We start from the raw sequence: 22,457 nt of genomic DNA, 5'->3' as shown, positions 1-22,457 counted from the left end.
CATCCAAAATAGATACAGAGACCAAATATCATCATCTCAAAATAATGCAGTAAGCAAAGTCCAAAACAGCTCCAACAATCATGAATCAGAAACACCACAGTCCAAAATCCAAAACTTGAGTATGAGATACACAACTACAATTCAATTAAGTTTATAACATTCACCGAGCTTGCAGAATGCCAAAATCACTTCAATTATGACTCAAATCAGTGAAATCACTCAATGCCCAGCAACTTACCAAGACTCACCGAGCTTGCAGAAACACCGAATCCAAAACCCAGAAATCGAGCTTGAAGAATCACCAATTGAACCCAGAAATCGAGCTTGAAGAATGAAGAATCACCAAGCTTTGAGGTTGAAGAATAACCGAGCTTGAAGCCTTGAACCCAGAAATCCAACCCAAAATCAATCCCAGAAATCACCAAGCTCCCTCTCCTCTCCTTCTCCTTCGCCCAAACCATCACCAACGCTGTCGTCATCCTCTCCAATTCCTTCTACAAATCCATGTCCCTCGAACTCAACTCCCGGCGGACGGAGCTTCTGGAGCAATTTGAGGTTCGCCGGTTCAAGCAAGTAGAGCTTTCAGGTTGCCGAGTTCGAGGTCGCGGTTGACGGCGTCGTTTCGGGGAGCGAAGATGGTGATGTTGTGGCGGCCGACGACCTCTTCGAGAGTCTGCAAGAGCAGGGCCTTCTCGACAAGCTCGTCCAGATCGGAGTTGATCTAAGCGGTGGACGCCGAGGAGGATGAAGAGGAGGGCTTCTGAGGATATTCCGGCATTGCGAATCAGGTTCCGGCGAAGAAGAGGAGGCACAGATGAGTAAACCCATGGCGGCCGTGGATTCAGAGAGAGAAAGGGAAGAAAAAGGAGAAGACGGAGGAAGAGAGAGAGAGAGAGAGAGAGAGGAGATCGATCTGTTTTTATTTTTATTTTTATTTAATTTTTTTTATTTTTTTAATTAATTAGTAAAGAAAGACAATTTTACCCTTGATAAAAATATTACATGGGACCCACGTGCTTGCCACGTCAGCAAACAGACGGCTCCGTCAGAGATTTTTGATGGAAGTATCACGTTGATGTCAAAATACATCTTTGGGTATCACATTGATACTTTTGAGAGTTCAGGTATCAAATTGGCCTTGGCAGCATAGTTTAGGGACGGTAGCTGAATTTTTCTCTATAAGTAATGATGATGGTAGTAGTATGAAGGTGGAGTATGATAGTGGAAGTAATGAAGATAATGGACTTTTGGGTATTAAGGAGTAATTGGAACCAAAAGGTAATTTGGAATTTGGTTAAGATAGAATGATGGTAAATAAATGTAATTGAATAGATGCTATGGTACTCATCATCTTTGCTCCTCCATGAATATGACTGAAAAATACATGGCATCACAGTGAGTGGTGGTGCACCGCTACTTGTGGTGGTTTGCCTGAATTTGAAATTTAACATTTTTCTCTACATTTGACCGTCATTCTTCCTAGCTCCAATTCTCAACCTCAATCAAAGCCCAAAATTGATATTTTCTTCACTCTTGCAATATTCCTAGATAAATAAGAAAATGATTTAGTGAAAACTAAAATAGACTCAAAAACAAGTTAAATTTAACATTTAGAGAAATGCATATTGTAGATACCTCTCACTATGCATGGATAGTTTGCTATCTCACCAAGCATAAACAACACCCTCATGGGATCCAACCACTACTTGCATCTTGTAGCCCTATGTTCAAGCTACGCTACGGTATCCTGAAGCAGCAAATACGGCCTTGCCAACATGCCCTCACAACTAGGCTTCCTAGACTAGAATAGTGATTATTACATCCCACATCTAAGAAAATGTAAAGGAGATGGCTTCCTTCACCTATAAAAGGAATGCCTCCTCCCACTTAAACATCCACCCCATTACACACTTTGTAATCCTCTTGAGCCGCAAGGCCCAAACACACATAGTACAATATTCAAGTGGACGTAGTCTCCTGCTAAGGCGGAGACGAACCACTATACTTCTCGTGTGTGTGTGTGTGTCTCTCTCTCTCTATTTATCGTTAATTAGAGTCACCGATTCTAAACATTCACACACACACACACACACACACATATATATATATATGTAAATTATGGTCTAACAACGTGCATGGCAAATTGGTAGGCCTCATATATTGGATCGAAAGGTTTTTGTTTATAAAAAAATCATCATTGTTTTAAATTCGGATAGGATAACTGCTAGAGACAATTAAATACCATACGCGCGCCCGAGCTAGATAGCCTCTGAGTTACATCATTTCTTTGCTGGTCTGCACATGCTACCGTCTATAGATCAGAAATTATAGATTGACCTCCATCCCCTTGTGATTGATAGTTGCATGGCACTAATAATACTGTGATGCTTATTTTCTATGTAACTAACAAAGTAACGCATGTTTATAAAGTTCGATATTCCAGACTTTGTTGTTTGTTTTGTTTCTTGATCGAATTGGGGAAAGTTATGAGTGATACAAACAATGATTCAGGTGGTTTAGCTAGTGGTCGAGAACGAATTGAGACTTTGATGGATAAAGGACAGAAGAAAGGCGACAAGGACTTCACCAGCTAGTGTTTTGCATGGAGATTTTATGTCTGAATGTTCGATAAGCTAGGGCTAGCTGCTTGGAGATACAGGAGACGATTCTGTTGACGTCTTGATGAAAATACCGTCTGACGGACCCAAAGAATATAAATCAAGCGTTCTCCTTTCAAAAAGACAAAAAGAAAAAAGAAATGTTTTATTCTCACAAAAAAAAAAAAAAAAAACTTGTTTTGGAAACCCATTTGCGTTCATATACTGAGCCCATTATGGGGACACAACCCAACCATGTATGACTAAATTGAATAGCCCAAGCCAATATACGTGACACCTACCCAACCATGTTGGATTGTAATGAGACGGTCAACCAAACGTTCACTTGGAATCGCCCAGTCCAAAATATGTGACACCTACCCAACATATTCACCGTTAAACCGTCTCTAATAATGGTGTTAACCAAAGTGAAAGTTACCAAAGTAAATATAGATTAACCAAATAAATTGGAAGTTCTTGCCCAAGACGTTTGCTAGCTTTAAGAATTTCAAACTAGGCTTCTTTCTTCTTCTTTTTTTGTTATATTTAAAAAACAAATTACCAATAGCTACAATCTCATCCCATTTATTACCAATAGAAGGCCTGTTTTTTGCTAGTTCCCTTGCGGTACTGTAGCTGAACCTTGGGCAAGGTCCAAGCCCATGCGGCCATTTTCATGCTTTTTTTTAATTGTTCTGTTCATGAGAAAATTACCAAAGTAACCTCAACTGACTTCTAAATAGATAGAAGGCTTCAGACCACAAGGCTATCGTGATTTTCAAAACTGGTTCAACCTCTGCGTCATTGAAGCCGCAAGAGCACATCGGAGCTCTGATTCTAGTGGAGGTCTGACCCTCAGTAGCATACTGACCCCTAGTAGTATACTGACTCTCAGTAGAATACCGACCCCCAGTAGTATACTGACCCCCAGTAGGCTTGTGAACTAAACGAAAAAAAAAAATGAATAACTGATGTCATTGCAGATTAAAAGAGAAAATCCAATTACATGCATTGCTCTCTATTTGCATAAACCAAAGCTAAGCATAAACCGAATCATATATTCCACAGATATCAACTAACACCAAAACAATCGAAATTAACAACAAACTCAATGGGCACATTCTAGGCTAAACAATCGCATTCGAAATACATTCAACTAATTCAACCATAAAATCAATTCAAATACTCACCACTTCCTGCTCTCAAACCACAAATACTCACCAAGCCTTAAAATTGAAGCAAAGGTCTTCTTTGCCTCATCAACAAAAGAACAGCAGCATCAAAAAAGGAATAATCGTCTGTAAAAACTTAGAACTCGTCCAACTGATTCAGGAGGAGGAGATGTAGAGGTGGGAAGTGTCTGTGTGTGGAAGAGAGAGATGGAGAAGAAGGTTGTGGTGCTCTGATTATGTTAAGACGAAAAAATACCTTTGATTCGTACTGGCCCCAATAGTCTTGTCCTCGGAGTCGGCGGAGCAAGCGACGGCCTCGAGTTCTTCCTCGTCCTCTTCGTCTTCAATCGGCTCCTCCTCCTCGGAATTGGATAGGGCCTCGTCGGAAGAGACCTGGGGTTTCGTTTTGGTGGTCAGTATACTACTAACCCTCAGCAGTTCCTCTTCGTAGCTAGCTTCGCCGCCTGGATTCGCCAGAAGATTTTGATTTTGGGACGGTTTCAATTTTGGATCTGATTGATTTTGGGAGAAATGGTTTGTTAGAGTCTGAGTGGCATGTTTCGTAATTTTATCAATCTTGGAGTGTTTTTCTTTACTATGGGCTAACAGGCTGCTACAGTTGTTGGCCGCACGGGCCATTAATTTTGGAGTCTGCTATTGGTAAATAATAGTGTCATTTTGTAGTTATTGGTAAAAAGCTCATATTTAAAGGGGTTTGATTAGTCCTAATCAAAATCCCCAACTCCTCACGTTATTTTCAAACTAACTAGTCTAAGACAATAATATTACCAAATTAAAATCTTGTTCAACTTCTTGGCACATTTATGTCATTGTTCAAGATATTCACCTTCTATCAAAATAGGTTACTCAAATTTCTTTCTCGCACTTATTTAACTTCTTAGCGCATTTATGTCATTGTTCAAAATATTCACCTTCTACCAAGATAGTTTACTCAAATTTCTTTCTCGCATGTATTTAGAAAGCAGATTTTGTAGTAGATCAAATTACTTATCAGAATCATTTGTGTTCTTCTGATAAGTGTTGGGTACATTCTCTTCCCGGACGTGTAGCTGATAGATCAACAAGGGGAGCCGGGAGGGATGCCCGGGAATTTTTGTTTATAGTTTTCTTTGGTTTGTTTGTTTTAATATCGAAAAAGAAGAGTAGAATCTTATCTCAACGTGAACTTGTGACGAAAAGCTAAGCTATTGCAGCCTTAAATAGCCAAACTTTAACCAAGTAGGGAACATTTAGATGTCACCTATTGGGGAAGATGAGAGGTGGTTTAATCGGGTAGTACTTTATGAAGGGGTTAGCCTGGCCCAAATGCTCACAGAGAGACCCGTGATCTTTTGGATCTTGATTGACAAGGCCTCAACTCAATAAGCACAACCCGTGAGTCAGTGACACACAAGAAGCCATCCTTCCCAGCACACCAAAGCTCTATCTGCTCCCTTCTACTTTTCGAAATTGACAACTTAATCATGCATGTTCTAAAATGGCCGCCGTATTCTTTATTAACCATCTCCACTCTAATAAGCCAAATCCCCTCCCTCTATTATCTATCAGCTCTGGCAAATTGAAGACAGACTTATTTAGTTTCTTATTATTCACATGAAAGTCATGTGTAGTGGTAACCAGCATACAGTAGCGTCACACTTGTCCACTAACAAATAAAACAGTTTTGTCTACCATATGACGGATGTAGTCCCAAAAAGACTCGAGTACATGGTTGTTTCCGGCGATAATATCTTGTGAACGATTCATCTTACGTATGTACAAAAGTGCAGGCATAATAGGAACTAGGAACTGGTTATCCATTCCCATGCCACTTGAGGTTGAGGGGATAGTATTTATTTCCTTTTGGACATACGTAATGATGCGTACACTTCGCGTAGAATAGAGAGCTGATCAAGTCGTAACAGTTTAGGGTGTTAACAAATTTTGAAAGTGACATATTGATCAATAGGAGCCAAAACTGACTAGGAAAGTGACTCTTATTGCAGTCTTAGCCTTCATCTTTCTAACAAATACTAGACGGCCATAATATCAGAGAAAAAAGTTACATTGGTTTTGATGGTGAGCCAGTTGTTCATGACTAATGAAATATTCAATGCAAAAAAAGGGAATTACGTACCCAAAAAGTTAATGCATGAACTAGGTCAAAAATTATGAAAACCATATATTTCACCATCGAAGAAGCTTCCCTGGACATGGACATATTCTTCTTTAACTGCGCTATCTATACGTGCACCATTTGGCATATATAATGTTTAGTTTTATAACAAGTTAAAATTATATGCATGTCGAGGATCTTGATTGATTAATCGTCTATAAACTTATGCAACAACAACAATACCAGTTAATTTTAATGGTAAAAGAGAAGGAAAGTTAAACTAATAACGTACATTAACACTTCATACTGATTGCAATTTGTGATTAGCAACCTCTTACATCGTGGTTCTTTATGATTACATGTTCTAAAAGCGTGGGTTTTTTAATTTATAAATTCAATACCCATTTAGTAATCAGTAGGTTATTTTTAAAGCGTATTTTCCGAATCCAAATTTGGAGTTGGTGTATGTGTCACTAGTGCCAAGATATTGAACTATATATTGGTATAGTAAAACTTGCATGTATTATTTAAAAACCTCACGAAATCATTCAAGTTAGGGATAATAGTTATTCAGACGTATGTGTCTATATTATATATATATATATATATATATATATATATATACAGATCCTATCCAGAGCGGAGCTCCGCTTTGAAATTAACGTGTGAAGTTCAAGTTTTGGGTCACTTTTCGGTCGCATATCCACATCTCGACCGTTCAGTTTTTAGATACTAGTGTATAGATCATCTCTGCAAATTTTCAGCCAAAATGATGATCGTTAAGGCATTGATAACTTCCTTAAAGCTAGTACGGTTCAGGTTGACAGATTCAGTCCGTCCATTGATTTAAGCGAGTTAGATACCTTAACGATCATCAATTTGGCTGAAAATTTGCAGAGATGATCCATACACTAGTACCTAAAAACTGAACGGTCGAGATGTGGATATGCGACCGAAAAGTGACCCAAAACTCGAACTTCACACGTTAATTTTTAAAGCGGAGCTCCGCTATGGATAGGATCTGTATATATATATATATATATATATATATATATATATATATTTTTTTTAGATCAAACCATGAAATTATTGACAAGAATTATGAAGGAAACGAATTAATCCTGCCCACTTTATTCAGATTCACGTGCTGTATACTGTATCCAAATCTTTGATACGTACAGTTAATACAACTTGTAATTACTGTAAGAATCGAATGACTATATACTGAATGCGATGACAAAAAACTGAGAAAGCAACTGTACCTAAAGAGATATAACTTATAGTAATATATTACTGGATCTTGACCCAGATACCGTCACTTGGAATCTGCTGATGAACCACATATACAAGATAATATCCGGACGGTGCAAGATTAACTGAAGCCGGCGTCGTAACCTGAACTTCAAACTTCGAGTTCCCCAATGCTCTAACATTCTCGGAAGCAAGAACCACTAGCCTCTGGTTCATCGAGAACGAATGCGTAGTAAATGAAGGTGACACCATTGTAACAGACACCGAGTTCAGTAATATTCTCCCCGTTATCGAAAATCGAACGGCTAGCTTCTGGCCGTAACCGACCGTAACTTTTGACTGAGGTGAATAGATGCTCGGACGTATACTTGCAAATTGCGAGTCCAAGTAATTAGGAGAGAATGCTTCTAGAGCAAGTTCGGTTGGAAAAAGCACGTTTGAGAACTCGTAACGAATATGAGGGTTACTACCTCCAACAAGCACTCTACCATCACGTAGCAGTATTGCAGTGGAATGGTACATGCGTGGTATGGTGCTCGGGTTTTGTTGCTCGAACCGTGACCCGACCGCATTATCGGGTTTGTAAACAACCGGATTCAGTACCGGGTTCCTCCCGAGCTCCCACCCCGCCGTACCTGATCCGGCACCGTTGATAATTAGAACGTCACCGTTGGCTAGTAACGTCATGTCACCCATGACTCTAGCTAGAGGCATGTTCTCCACAACCCACTGCGGCTTCGGGTCGGTTATCTTGATCCGAGCGCATGTCTTCAACGCTGGGACGAAAGTTTCGCTTTCGGCTTTAACATAAGAGCCTTTGGGAGCTCCACCGCAAACCAGAACCTCAGCTGCCACAGCCTGACCTTTTGAAGTCTTGAGAGGTAGCAACACCGCTGAACCGCTGCTCGGATACGACCTTGGGTCTCCACCGGGTATTGTGGGGTACGTCTTCACTGTTTTACCAGCAACATAGTCGTACAATATGGCTCTATTGTTGGCAAAAATAAAAAGATTGCCGTCAAGGTTGAGAAAGACAAAAGGGTAGAGATTGTTCTCTAAGGCGCTGCCGTCACTTGTCTCAGCAAGAAAAGGTAAACTGTGCGCTTTCATTGAGCCTCCACTTTTGGGGTAAAACTCGTAGTTGAACTCCCCCCGTCCGCCGATGATTATCTGCCGTCCATCTGGCAGAATATGATTGGTGGCATACCATCTCCGGTTGACTAACCCGAACTCGATTTCTTTCCAGTCACAAGTAGGACAAGGGTCAAAAACCCTCACCCGTCTCTCTCCGTCGTTGAAACCTCCCGTCTGGACTAGACTTCCGCTGGGGTTTACTGACCCCGAAGAGCACCACACGTCGGAGTACACAAACAGAGGACGGATTTTGTTGGACGCCACGTCGTACTCGGCGGAGTGGGCCGTGCAGTCGACTTTAAGTGCCGTGTCGTTGGGGTTCTTGCGGCAGACTCCGTTGGGGAGGGGGAGGTTGGATTTTCCGAAGTCGGTGCGGTCGAACATGACGACACGGTCGTTGTGGAGCAGCTGCATGTGCATGGCGGAAATGCCGACGCTTTTCACAAGCAGCTGCCATTTGCCGCCGGCGGCGTGGGTCATGGGGAATAGAAAAGTGCATATGAAGAGGAATGAGAGAATGAGATGGGAAGTTGGGCACGTCTTCATAATGGGGGATCCGATTTGTTTCTCTACTTGGCTTGTTCGTGTTCTGGTCTGTTGTTGGTCTCAGAATGATTGGTCCATCTGTGAAGCTTTGCTGCTATCTGCTTTGCGGTGTGTCTGAGATTGTCACCTTTATATAGTAGTCAGCTTGTGATCCGGGAGAGACGATTACACAGAGAGAAAGATCGAGCCACCGCCCACATGCATGCATGTATGTGGGACCGAATTGGTAAACACGACAGACCGTTGTTTTGTATAGGTTTGAAAATATAATGACCTACCGGATTTTTCAATTGATTTATATTTCACTGAATTAAGAATAGAATATTAGTTGCAATTTGAATTGAGTATTTCTCGACGGAAATAATTGCAATTTTTCTCCAATAATTGCAATTTTTAGACCATCTCCAATGGTTGGTCATTTGCTATGTGGAATATCCAACGGTAACAAATGAAAGAAGAATTCACTCCAGCAGATATGTCAAATCCTACGTGAATTTGGTTAATTCTTACTGTCAAAATTAACAAACCCAAACTCTTCTGTCTTTTCTTTTTTTATTCTCTCTCTCCTTCTCCCTCATTCTCTCTCTCTTTCTCTCTCTCTATTCGTACCCAGAACCAAACCAAAGAAAAACTTCCCGTGTGATCTGCAAGGCTAAGTTCAGCCTTCAAATGCAATGACCACTTGCAATCCCGGTGCTTTGTGCTTTATAGTGAGAAATTATAACAAACACAATTAGGGCTGTCACTCTGTCTGTTCGAATCGGTTATAGGTATTACCAACTTCAAAATCAAAGCTTTCGGTTTCAAAATTGAGCTATCAATTACCAACCAAAATTTTCAGTTTTTAGTCATATCTACCAAATTCGGTATTACCAACTTAAGAACAACTAATTCTTTGTAATATAAATTACAATGAACAATATTAGGTTTTTCAATTTTATAGTCATAAACTTTGTACTGATCTACTTATTATAGCTTTCTTTTTTACATATAACATCAAGTTTTAACCATTTTTAATAAAACTAAGTTATTTAACAATCTTTGACCAGATTACTTAAAATACATGTACTATTAATGTAGTAATGTTCATACTATTATGAAATTTTTTATATTTATTTCTTAATATTCATGTATGAGTAGTTAGATAATCGGTAGATTCAATATCTACTAAACCCAAACAAACTTTTTCGGTAATTTTTTATTTCAGTTTTATCGGTCTTGATTACCAAAAAGTCGATTTACCAAACCGAAAACATCGGTTGGTATTCGATCGGTTTGGTAATTAATTACCAAACCAAGTGGCAACCCTAAACACAATAAGCTCTTTGTTCTTAGAAAACCCATGCCAAGTCAAACTTCCCCAATCTCAATAAGCTTCTTAACTTGTACAATACATTCAAGTTTCGAAAACCCAGTTCTTTGCAGCTGCTCAAACCAACTCTTTGACCCAATTGCTTAAACCCAAGCAAATACAATCACCACTTACAACAACTATCTTAGAACACCTAGATTCATCATTCACATCCTAGCAGGAAAAAAGCAATCAATCTCAATGAGTATAAGAACAGTTCATCCTAGTAGAACTCTATTCATGGTTGTGAATATATGGATAGAAAGGGCAAGATAGAAATTTAGACAAAAGAGTAGAAAAAGGAGGAGACAAAGAAGAGAACCAGAAGGAGAAGAAGATAGAGGAAGATGACGGGAAGATGAAAAAGAAGGGAAGGAAGATGGAGGAAGAAAGTAGAAACAGAATGGGATATGCCGATCTGTGGATGAGGATAGAGAGGGAGAACAAGAAGATAGAGAAAAAGCTCTCTTCATTTTTCTTATATAATATACTCTTGAAAAATAGTAAAATAATATTTAAATTTGACATATCTACGAGAGTAAAATTTTGTTAAAATGACATTTGACACATCATCCTTCAGATTCGAATTTGACACAAGCATTTTGACATTGCCATTGGAGATGCTCTTAGTATTCACAGTGTTGAAACTCAAAAGTCAGAACAATTAGATGAGTTCATTATAATAAGGACTAATATATATATATATATATATATATATATATATATTATTTCTATGCTAAGGACCTCCTTAGATTTTAAAATCTAAGAATTTCCTTGAATATACTCACTTTTCGATTGCATATCCACATCTCAACCATTTAGTTTGTAGGTCCTAATGTATAGATCACTTATGCAAATTTTCAGTCAAATTGATGATCGTTAAGGTATCGCACTAGATTAAATCAATTAACGAACCAAATCTGTCCAACCTGAACCGTTCGTGTTCATAATTGTAAATTGCAGTTTTGAATGCGCAGCCTTAATGATTATTAATTTTGCTGAAAATTTGCAGAGATGATCTACTCATATATACCTAAAAATTGAACGATAGAGATATATATATGCGATTGAAAAGTGATCGAGAGCTATTTCCAGACGAAGGATAAAGTAGTTCTATACCTCCACAGGTGGACCTCAGCGACTTTAACATTATTGACAGAGATCTTCATGCAAACTCTGAAAAGCTTTCTGAAACTCGCTTGAACGCACGTGTAAGAAAGAGGCTAGCTTCAGCTGAAACACTCAGCCTATCTAGCTCGAATCATATCTCAATCATTTGTTTTTTCCTCTCAGTCGTTATCCTTCTACTGGTTAGGCGGTGAAGCTTTTACTTCTTCAACTTCTCGATCTAGTGGCGCCGTTAGAGATGTTTCTGTGCGTATGTTATTAGCGATTGCATTTTGTGGGTAATCATGGATTATTCTTGTGTCTTAATTGATTTCGATCTTAATGCATATGTTTATGGTATAATATGGGCTTTTGGCTAGATATATTCCTCTGCTATTGCACTTTTTTTATATTGGACGTGTTTTGTCTACTTGATTTAAGAATGTTAAACCTAACTAAGTAATCGTCAGGTCACACCAATAGTCTGTCAGGTAGTTCCTTGAGCCCAAGAATCCCTACCCTAGCCTACAAAAATGGGGATGAATGCAATTGCTTTATTAGAACATATTTAAGTCGAGAAAATCTTATAATCTAGCAGTGTGGTTAAGGTTCCAATTCCACGTATAAACACTTGCGGTTAGAGTTTTTATTTGTCTGTATGTATACGTTTGTGATTAATTTTTAATTCCACAAATAAATTAATGTGATTAGGGTTTTTAATTGTTTGTGTGTTAGGTATGAAATTAGGGTTTTTAATTCTGTGGATAGACATCTGTAGCGAATTTTTAATTGACTGCGTATATGCCTATATAATTAACTGTGAGACAATTATAGTTATGGTTTTAATTATCTACGCATGTACGTCGTTGCTAGTTAAGATTTTCAATTCCTCTTTACCCAACTCATTTACTTTATATCTTACACTCTTACACCATTGTGACTAATCACAAAATGTATAAAGTTTCACAATCTCGATCAAGTGTTAATTAAGGACGACGTGTTTGTTACTCAAATGATTCATGAGAATTTCTGAAGGGGATGTAAGACAAATAGCAGCCGACAGGAATTAACTTAGGATATATTCAAAAAGCTTAGGATATATTCAAAAAGTACGTATATTCATTCTTAAGAAAATTAATGATTCAACCAAGTAGTTTGCTGACCCATTACTACTAATTAACAGAATCAAAAACGACTTCGAAGCCGACTCGATCATTACAACATGCACTGATCACAAACTAGTTTTATTGTCATTTCCATACACCACGCCTCAAGTTTGATTGCTTTAATTAGTTGCTTAATATGTTAGGCATCTGTGGCTGTCATATTCTAAAGCCTCGAGCTTGGTTTTGCTCAAGCAGTTGTGCACCCTGGCCTCATTTATGTTTGCCCATTTTGGCAAAGAAAGCTTATTGCTTGTCTACGAAGGGATCAGAATTGCTTGGAGACCGTTTATATTATGCAAAGATGAATAATGCATGTCAGTTCAATTTACGTCCCTTTCGGCGCTGACGAACTGGAAAGAAAAACAGATTCTACACCAACGGGCGGTTTAGGTCTTCTTTGACAAAGCATTTGCGATTAGTACGTAAAGCATATATACTAGATCCATCTTAGGGTTTGATTTGGAACTCCAAGATTAATCTTCAGATCCAAGACTAAATAGGGTTTAATTATGGGGATAATAGAAGTACACACAAGATTAATGCAAATTAACTATTTGATCAAAAACCTAACAGATGAGACTGAGGCGTGCTTAATCCATAGTCAATATTATATTTAGTATTAAACGAAGTCTACATGTTTCAGGAGGCTGAATCAGTGTGTTCGATCTTTGATCTTGTAGGTGAGTCACATCAATATTTTCGAATCAGTTTCCAATTTGGATCTCTTTTTTTTCTTTCTTTCTGATCTTATTCTTGCAATCATGAACAGTCGATCTGGCTAATTATGTCAACTTTTTGAGGCATGGAAATTAAATTTGCACGTCTTCTGCGTATTATATACGGTATATATAACTCTTCTTGTCAATTTTAATACAGTAAATATATGGGATTATTTTACACATGCATATTATTTGTTGATAGACGATCTATGACATTATTAATCCATGACTTCGTCTCGTTATTCTTGTTTGATGACCTCATCTCTAGCTACCTCTTTTAATTTTTTGCTAATCATTGTTCTTGTTGGTGTTGTAGTATTCTAAACCACATGTGCAAGTTAAAACATATGATTCATGAACCTAGAAGCCCAGGGAAACTTGACCATTATTTGGATGAGGAAAATACAAACCAATGTTGAAACGAAATTACGACTGCAAGAAACTAATATGTACTTTTATATTAGAGGACCATGAAACGTTTGGTACAGATCTTAATTTCAAATATAGATGCAACACGTTTCCTAGATGATAAAGCTTATCTTTCTACTCAATTCAATTTGATCAAGTTATTATATAACATCTCGATCAAGTGCATCATTTTCACAAAATGTACAAGTTAACAATTTTCCATAAAACCAAAAGAAATTAATAAAATAAAGAAAAATCGGCTTTTTTTATATATTTTCTTTGTTTAGATGTTCCGCTTGGTTCTCTTTACTTTTCGCTTTGAAAAGTTGGTGCTTCAGTAGTTCAGGAGGATTAGTATGTTTTAGGGATTAGCTAGAACTAGAATTGGTTAGGTATGCACAATATTTCCGTTCAACCATTGAATGCCCGACTTGATGAGGAAATTAAGAATATAATTATTATTTGTTGATGATTATCATCTTATCTTTAGCTCAAGCGTATCTTATTTGAATTCTGCATGGATGTGCATGACTTGTTCAATTGGTGTTTGTTTGAAAGTTGTCATGTGTTGGAGTAAAGGCTTTTTGTCATAGTACATTAAAATATATTGAAACGACCTATGACGGATTAAAGTAGAAGTAATCACTTGGTTAGAATCATTTACTTCTTAATCAAAATAGACTTAAAGTTGAAGTAAGGAAAAACGTACATGAGTACGTGCTCTTAATCTCGCAAAAGATATACATGAATTAAGGCTACCATTAAGCTGAATTGCGATCATACTAAAAATCGAGAAATGTTATTGACACTATTACGCACTTTTCATACTGTTGATCTCACACAATAATACTCCAGCGTGTGTAGAAAAGCTCTTCTCCATGTCGATCTCGTGTCGTAAAACCTTGTGAAAGCAAACAAATAAAGAACTACCAATGAACATATAATGCTAGGAAGCAAAACGATTGAAAATGATCCAAGGTTTAAAATTACTTGTGCTTCATAAGTTTCTTCGCCCTTGGCCCACGAAGACAAAGTAGGGGTTTTCAATCATAATTTGAAAGCTATGGCTCGAAGCCTAGAGGAATCATATAAGAGGAGCACATGGGAATGAGAAGGACTAGCAAATCAACCCCACCAACATCAATGCAATTTGTAGAAGTACCCAATCTATAGCGAGGCAAGTTTTATTACGCCAATGAACCATCTGTTCGATCAACGTACTATTGATGAAGCAAGTTTTATTACGCTAATAAACCATCTGTTCGACCAAAGCAACAAAACCAGCCAGACATTGTACCGGGACCTTGAACACAAGCATTAACTTGGACTATTTGCTTTGAGTGAAAGGAAGAGGCAGCTCTTGGATTTTTGGGTGCCTTGTGGACCATTAAATCACTTAGCTGCTTTCTGACCTAGTCCTCAGGCATTGCTGATTCATTTCGAAAGGGAACGCATGATTCAGAGTTTCAGACTGAACAAGCTGTCACAACTCACAAGTCACGACCTAATAGATTGCATACATTTAGTAGACCCACTAGATAGGCTTATTAGTATTCAATTGTAATCAGTAGTATAAACACTTTCCACAATGAAATATTGAAAGAAACGGAAACCTAATCTTGTTGTAAATCATCGAAGTCTATGGCTATGTGTTGATGCCCAAAAATCCACCTATCAGGCCCAATTCATTTCTCGAGCCCAATAAGCAAATTATACCGACAATCATCATGCCACGTATGTGGACCCCAGCCACATTCACGCATTTGGGGCTTGCAAGAACGGGTGTGGTGTGGAAGGTAACGGAAATGCATGAGGCTCATTATTAGTTTTAGGCTTGTTAGTAATTTCGGACTTGGGGACCAAAATTCAAGCCCAACAGCCCAATTCTGATTATGGGTAAGTGAAGAAGAAAGAACCCAAAAATCCCTAATCACAGCAACACTTCTTTTACCCAACACCAAACCATTTTACTTAATAACCATACATCTCAAATACCATACTGCATTCTTTTACACAATTACCAAAACTATACCTTTGAACCGAGACAAAACAATGACCTCTCTTATCCCAACAGCAAAACCTTGGAATCACAGCAACAGCGGGAATCCTGGGATCACAGCAGCAGGATTCTTGGAATTAGCAATGAGATCTTGAGCGGGAATCCTGGAAACACAGCAGCAGGATTCCTGGGAACAGCAGCAGACCTAAGACACCACCACTCTATAAATCGATGGTGATAGCTGCTGTGAAGGAGAGGGAGGGAGGCACAAGCTAACTACTAAACAGCCCAAGCAACTCTCCCACGAGGAGGACAGAAGCCACAACAACCCAAGCAAAAGATCAAGCCCTATCTTTGAATCCCTAGCCATCAATTCCTCCCAATCAACCTTAACCCAAAAACCCAGAAAATCATACCATGGCCGGAATCTCTTATTCCGAAACTCATGCTTTTCTAGCTCCCACGCCACGCACATCTTGCCAAGCCTTTACTAAAATTGCACACTAATTCGCTGCCGTGAACATGGAGAGGAGCTGCTGGGAAGAAATCAACAACATTCTTCTTAGGATTTATTATCCTTTGAGGTTTGCTGGGCCTAGTTGCTGCTTATTCAGATGAAGGGGCAAAGTCTTGGGTCCTTACCCATGAATTTTCACTGCCGTACAACTTCGATCAAAATGCCCCCCTCATTTTTGGCGACTCCACTGGGGACTAGGCCATTATTCCAGCAGCTAACTTCTTATTCCGGCAGCTAACTTCTTCCTTGCTGGACGCATGCCAAGCTAATCTCTGATCTTGGTAATCAATGTTGGGAGCAAGTTATAAACACCCTGTGCAAGTTGTAATCAATGTTGCAATTTACAGAGAGTTTGAGGAGAGAGAAAGTGGATATGGGCCTTTTTTCTCTCTCCTCCATCACCTACTTCCGGTCACCACCGCAACTAACCTCCACTACCACCGTGCTCACAGGCCTCCGGCGAGTCCATCTCAGCCTCCGCGATGTCCGATGATGTCGAGGGTGAGGTCACGCGCCAACACGTATTACCTAGAAATCCTCTCTGGACACCCAGAGTTTTCTCTCTCCTCCACCATGCCCACCGGTCTCAGATGAGTCAAGGCCAGCTTCCACATCGACCACCGAAGCTTGTAGGCGCCTTACGCGTCGACGCCGACGACACCAAAATCTGATTCGGACACCCGAATCTGAACACCCAATTCTCTCCTTCCTCGCTCGGGACAGTGCCATCTAGTCCTCCGTGATGCAAAGTCTAGGCAAACACTGTCTCTCTCCGGTCAAACAACTCTAGGTGAACACTGTCTCTAGGCAATATTTTAGTATGCTGGCTGCCTTTGTATTACTGGCGGTAGTTCGACGTACCGGCTGCAGTCGCTCGTCATGGCATTTTGGACACTCGTCCCGGCCACAATTACATGTATTAGTAGCAATTTGACTTCCCGGCAGCGGTCACTTGTCCCGGCAACAAGTCGTCATCTTCTCCCGGTGACTCAACTCCCAGCAGCGACCCAATCTCCTGGTGGCCCATCCCGGTGCTAATCCCATCCCGACAAAATTATAGTTACCGGGTCGACTTTCTCTATTCTGACCCGTCGGGTCTCTCTTGCCTATCATCAGAAGTGACTCGATAGCACAAGGTAGCAGCCACCAGGACACAAAGCCTGCAATCTACGCACTAGAGACAAGCCAAGGTCACCCAAAATTGATCTGGACACCCAGATCTTCACTGGTGCCCTCGTCTCTCAGCGGCAACTCCCCCATGGAGCTCAGCCATCTAGGTGACCCAATTCCGGGCACCTTCACATCCCGGTACCCATGCTCCATCTCAGCAGCTCCTCTTGCCGGCAGCTTTGCTTTTTGGTATCAACTTCGCTCCCCGACAGCACTTTCCCCTCCCGGCAACAGACCACCTTGAGAAGGAAGAAGAAAAGCTAAGTTCATTTCCTATCTGCAATCATACTTATGTATCAGAGTCATTGCCAGTCAAATATATTATATATGTGCCAGCACGTGTCCACCAAATAGCATAATTGTTGCTATGCATACATACACTAATCTGTTCTGATGCTGTGTGTTCATTTAAGAACTTGTTTGATACGTGCACTATATCCCCTGATAGACACCTAGTTGTTTCATTTCAATTGCCTATTGTGTGCCTGTACCGCATGTGTGCCTGCACCGCATGCTCTTGATAAATGGTACTACACAATTTCTGAGCATAGTAAACTACGATGCATATTAGCGGCCTATTTGAAATTCAAATCAGAGGCACATATTCAATATGCTCATATTACATATATCCTCATGGTTATTGCTACACATATGCATGTTACGGCCAATGATTAACTAATGGCCATGAACAATTCAACATGGCAGGTTATCATGTTTATAAGTATCAGTGGCACGTCCAAATTGGATCTGGGCTTATTTCTCTCTCAATTAGCACACATATATAGCTCCTTAGTACATGTTCTATGATCAATATACATGATATTCTATAGGCTGCAATTCATTGCTACATTAATTGTCAAATAGCTATCTCACATACAAACTAGCTCCCTTGCCAATCATTTGCTACCTCCAAACATTCATACCCACATTTAAGCATTAATACCAAACCCCAAATAGCTTTGCTGTGAGAAATGTACCCTTTATAATTGATGATCACATGCCCAATCACACATATATTTCACATAGTCACACAGAGTGTCTCCTTATGTCATTTTAATTTTTTTTTTTTAAGCTCAGTATGCCATGACCAAAAGATTGATCAGTTCCACTTTTTACTTCACATAATTCAATTAATGGCATAAAGTCATACTACAGCTCAATACATTTCCACGATATCTCGATTATATACATTCACATGAATAAGTTACTAATCACTTATTTATTTCTCGTAGGTATACTCACACAACACGGGTCAACATGCATCAATCTGTCTTCTTCTTGCTACTGCTATATGCTTGCATGGCAGCTTATTTTGCCCCGGTTACTAAACGAATGACTGTTATTCACTAGCTAAAGATACATCATACAATGCCATGAGTGTACTTGTCTTCTTAATATACTATATATATATATATGTGTGTGTGTGTCTTCTTAGTATGCAGAAACTTGGCACGTGAGATTCCCCATATATAATATATTTTCAACATGGATGCCACATCCTAATCCTATATATCTTCACATTTTTCCTTACTCACATATCTTGCAGTTATGATTGGTATAAGTGAATATATGTTCTCAAAAAGATGCATGTGCAATACTAGTTAACGCGAGCCGAGCAAATTAACATGGGCACCATGAGTCTTTGCCTTCTACACACTAGTCGATATCTCACATTACAACATATACAATAAACTGTGATAGGTTTTCTATCGTGCATATACAAACACATTATGATAGCTAACAGGTGAATCGTATATACTAACATGCACAAGCACACATAGACACTTGTTCAAATGCTAATCTCACATGCTCATAGTCATCTCATTGCTAGCTGACAGCCACCATGTTTTGCTTTTAAATAAAATAAAATAAAATAAACTACAACAAGTTTCAATGGCCTGCAACCACTATATCCTCTCTGCTTATACTTGTTACAAAGCTACATTTTGGCTCATAATTGATGTCATATTCAAGTGGGCATATAGGCCGGGCATATATGACCCATAGCATGATCACATTAAACCTACTGTTTTCGCTGCAAAACTTTTCATAATTGGTATATCACATGTTAGCAATATCACAACAAGATTTCTTTGGCTTGTCACCAACCATCATTCACATCTACGAGCCCATGCATATTCATTGATACATATATTCAAATTATTTGTCTATTTTATCAATGCATACGTGCTAGTTACCAATGTTGATTTCACATACATAACACATTTCTCAATAAACGATTAATGCATGCATCAAGCAGCAAGCAATACTCAATCAAGCCAAAACCATTTGAACAAGCAATCAATGCTCAGTCAAGCCAATTCCAAGCAAAAGGCAATATTCATCATCATACTCGGAAACAATCAGTATATCAGAATAATATGCTTTGACACTTGGGGGCTATGCGAGGCGGCCAGTTGCCGCAATGATCACCGCAATCAGTGAAGATCCACACATACATTGAAGCTACTTGCTTGTCAATTGAAATTTGCATGCCTCAGTCATGCACTTAATTGAATCATGCTTTATGAATCCAATGGAAGTCATAAATATATTCATAATTCATATACAATCATAAACCAGAATCTAATGGAAGTCATAAATATGAGCAATCTGTTTAAAATTACATGATGCAACAAGCAATTACTCAAAATTCAAGCCCTCACTTGCCATGAGTACTCAACTTACCTCTTGAAACTTATGCTCATGCACTCTCTCTTAATCATTCAATATATTTAAGAGAACACTTATCACACTTTCATGCATATCACCACTTCATATGCTAAGTCGTATATGCAACAAGCTAATCCATAGTCAAGCCCACACCAAGCTAAACACAATGCCAAGCAGATTCATGATCAAAAGAGGCATGTCGAGCCTTACACAAGCTCATGCCAAGCAATGCCAAGCCCCTCTTTGTCAAGGTCATGCATATATCCGGAACCATATGGGAGTCATGCCAAGCATAAGCATATACATTTCAAATTCCTCGCACTCTCCCTTGGTTCGTCAAATGATTAAGGCAACTTCAAGCCGAAACCATCAATGTACATGCCTAAACACATGCCTAAGCATAGTTGCCACAAGCTCAAGCAAATTTAAGTAAAGCATAAAACAAACTCTCATTCTACACATGCCAAACACATAATCAAGCATGTATAAGCCAAGCACAGAAAATAAATCTTTTTATACATCATGCGACGCAAACCATCAAGCATATCCATAAGCCAAATTCAAATGCCTATTCTATCTTTTAAATACTTTATATGCTCGCTACTTTCATTTTGCACTCCCTACTTTACTCTTGCCATGTATCATATTTAACACACACTTACCTATTTTGTTTTAACTTTCTTTTCATTTGTCAATTATTTTGCAAATACTTTTATTGTTATGCTCTTTGTCATCAACTTTGAAGTCAAAAATCATTTCTACTCTTCGCATTTTTAGCTTATTATTTTCACTTGCCAAATTACTCATTCATCTACTCATACTCATGTTCTTCATTTTCGAAAGAACAACTTATTTTCTAAATCTCATGATTATCCTCGCTTGCTCATTGCTTACTTAAATCCACAAACTATGCTTGACCATTCATGCATTTTTTTCATTATGTCTAAAATTTTCTCATTCCCTCATGTCTACAAGCCTTTACAATATTATTTCTACTCTGTGTTGAATCATGGACATGCTTTACTTTCAAATTCACTCTTAGCATACACACATGTTCTTCTTCACAATCCATGTTTGTTTCATGCATATACTTATTCGCTTAATTTCAAAATCTTCAATTCATTAAGTCAATTATGCTCATGCTTTACAAAACATATACGCGGCTTCTAACCGTATTGTTCATTCCGTTTTTCGAGTTCAAGTTCACTCTCATTTTACTCTAATTCATTATCAACTTTACTTAACTCATCCTCATTATCTTATGCTTACTTATTTTATTCATTGTCCTCGTAAACACATGCACTCTTCTTTAATGCAAATCACCAAATACTTCAAATTCTCATGCGGCTAACTCTCTCAGATTCCATGCTTCTATACACTTGGTTTTCATGCTTACCTTAGATTACTTTCTTATTGATTATGTAGCCTATTTCATAGTCATTGCATAGCCTACATAATCAAGGGGGCTAATGTTGATGCCCAAAAATCCACCTATCAGGCCCAATTCATTTCTCGAGCCCAATAAGCAAATTATACCGACAATCATCATGCCATGCATGTGGACCCCAGCCACATTCACTCATTTGGGGCTTGCAAGAACGGGTGTGGTGTGGAAGGTAATGGAAATGCATGAGGCCCATTATTAGTTTTAGGCTTGTTAGTAATTTCAGACTTAGGGACAGAAATTCAAGCCCAACAGCCCAATTCTGATTATGGGTAAGTGAAGAAGAAAGAACCCAAAAATCCCTAATCACAGCAACACTTCTTTTACCCAATACCAAACCATTTTACTTAATAACCATACATCTCAAATACCATACTGCATTCTTTTACACAATTACCAAAACTATACCTTTGAACCGAGACAAAACAATGACCTCTCTTATCCCAACAGCAAAACCTTAGAATCACAGCAACAACGGGAATCCTGGGATCACAGCAGCAGGATTCTTGGAATTAGCAATGAGATCTTGAGCGGGAATCCTGGAAACACAGCAGCAGGATTCCTGGGAACAGCAGCAGACCTAAGACACCACCACTCTATAAATCGATGGTGATAGCTGCTGTGAAGGAGAGGGAGGGAGGCACAAGCTAACTACTAAACAGCCCAAGCACCTCTCCCATGAGGAGGACAGAAGCCACAACAACCCAAGCAAGAGATCAAGCCCTATCTTTGAATCCCTAGCCATCAATTCCTCCCAATCAACCTTAACCCAAAAACCCAGAAAATCATACCATGGCCGGAATCTCTTCTTCCGAAACTCATGCTTTTTTAGCTCCCACGCCACACACATCTTGCCAAGCCTTTACTAAAATTGCACACTAATTCACTGCCGTGAACATGGAGAGGAGCTGCTGGGAAGAAATCAACAGCATTCTTCTTAGGATTTATTATCATTTGAGGTTTGCTGGGCCTAGTTGCTGCTTATTCAGACGAAGGGGCAAAGTCTTGGGTCCTTACCCATGAATTTTCACTGCCGTCCAACTCCGATCAAAATGCCCCCCACACTATTAAATTCAAAGATTATGTG

At 39.0% G+C, this 22,457-nt stretch overlaps 1 protein-coding gene and 1 pseudogene across 1 annotated transcript; both read right to left on the bottom strand.

Moving 5' to 3' along the window:
- LOC112171745 overlaps positions 1-22,457 on the bottom strand; it is a 91,971-nt pseudogene that overhangs the window by 62,985 nt on the left and 6,529 nt on the right.
- On the bottom strand, positions 6,985-8,936 carry LOC112169693 (aldehyde oxidase GLOX). The gene has a single exon (XM_024306748.2). The coding sequence runs from the start codon at positions 8,814-8,816 to the stop codon at positions 7,176-7,178; it is 1,641 nt and encodes a 546-aa protein (XP_024162516.1). The 5' UTR covers positions 8,817-8,936; the 3' UTR covers positions 6,985-7,175.

This window comes from Rosa chinensis, chromosome 6, assembly GCF_002994745.2.
Source record: "Rosa chinensis cultivar Old Blush chromosome 6, RchiOBHm-V2, whole genome shotgun sequence".
Taxonomy (NCBI): Eukaryota; Viridiplantae; Streptophyta; class Magnoliopsida; order Rosales; family Rosaceae; genus Rosa; species Rosa chinensis.
This window is presented reverse-complemented; position numbering and strand designations above follow the sequence as displayed.

Excerpts from the sequence above, each read along its gene's own strand:
- LOC112169693 (XM_024306748.2), bottom strand. The coding sequence starts at position 8,816 with ATGAAGACGTGCCCAACTTCCCATCTCATTCTCTCATTCCTCTTCATA.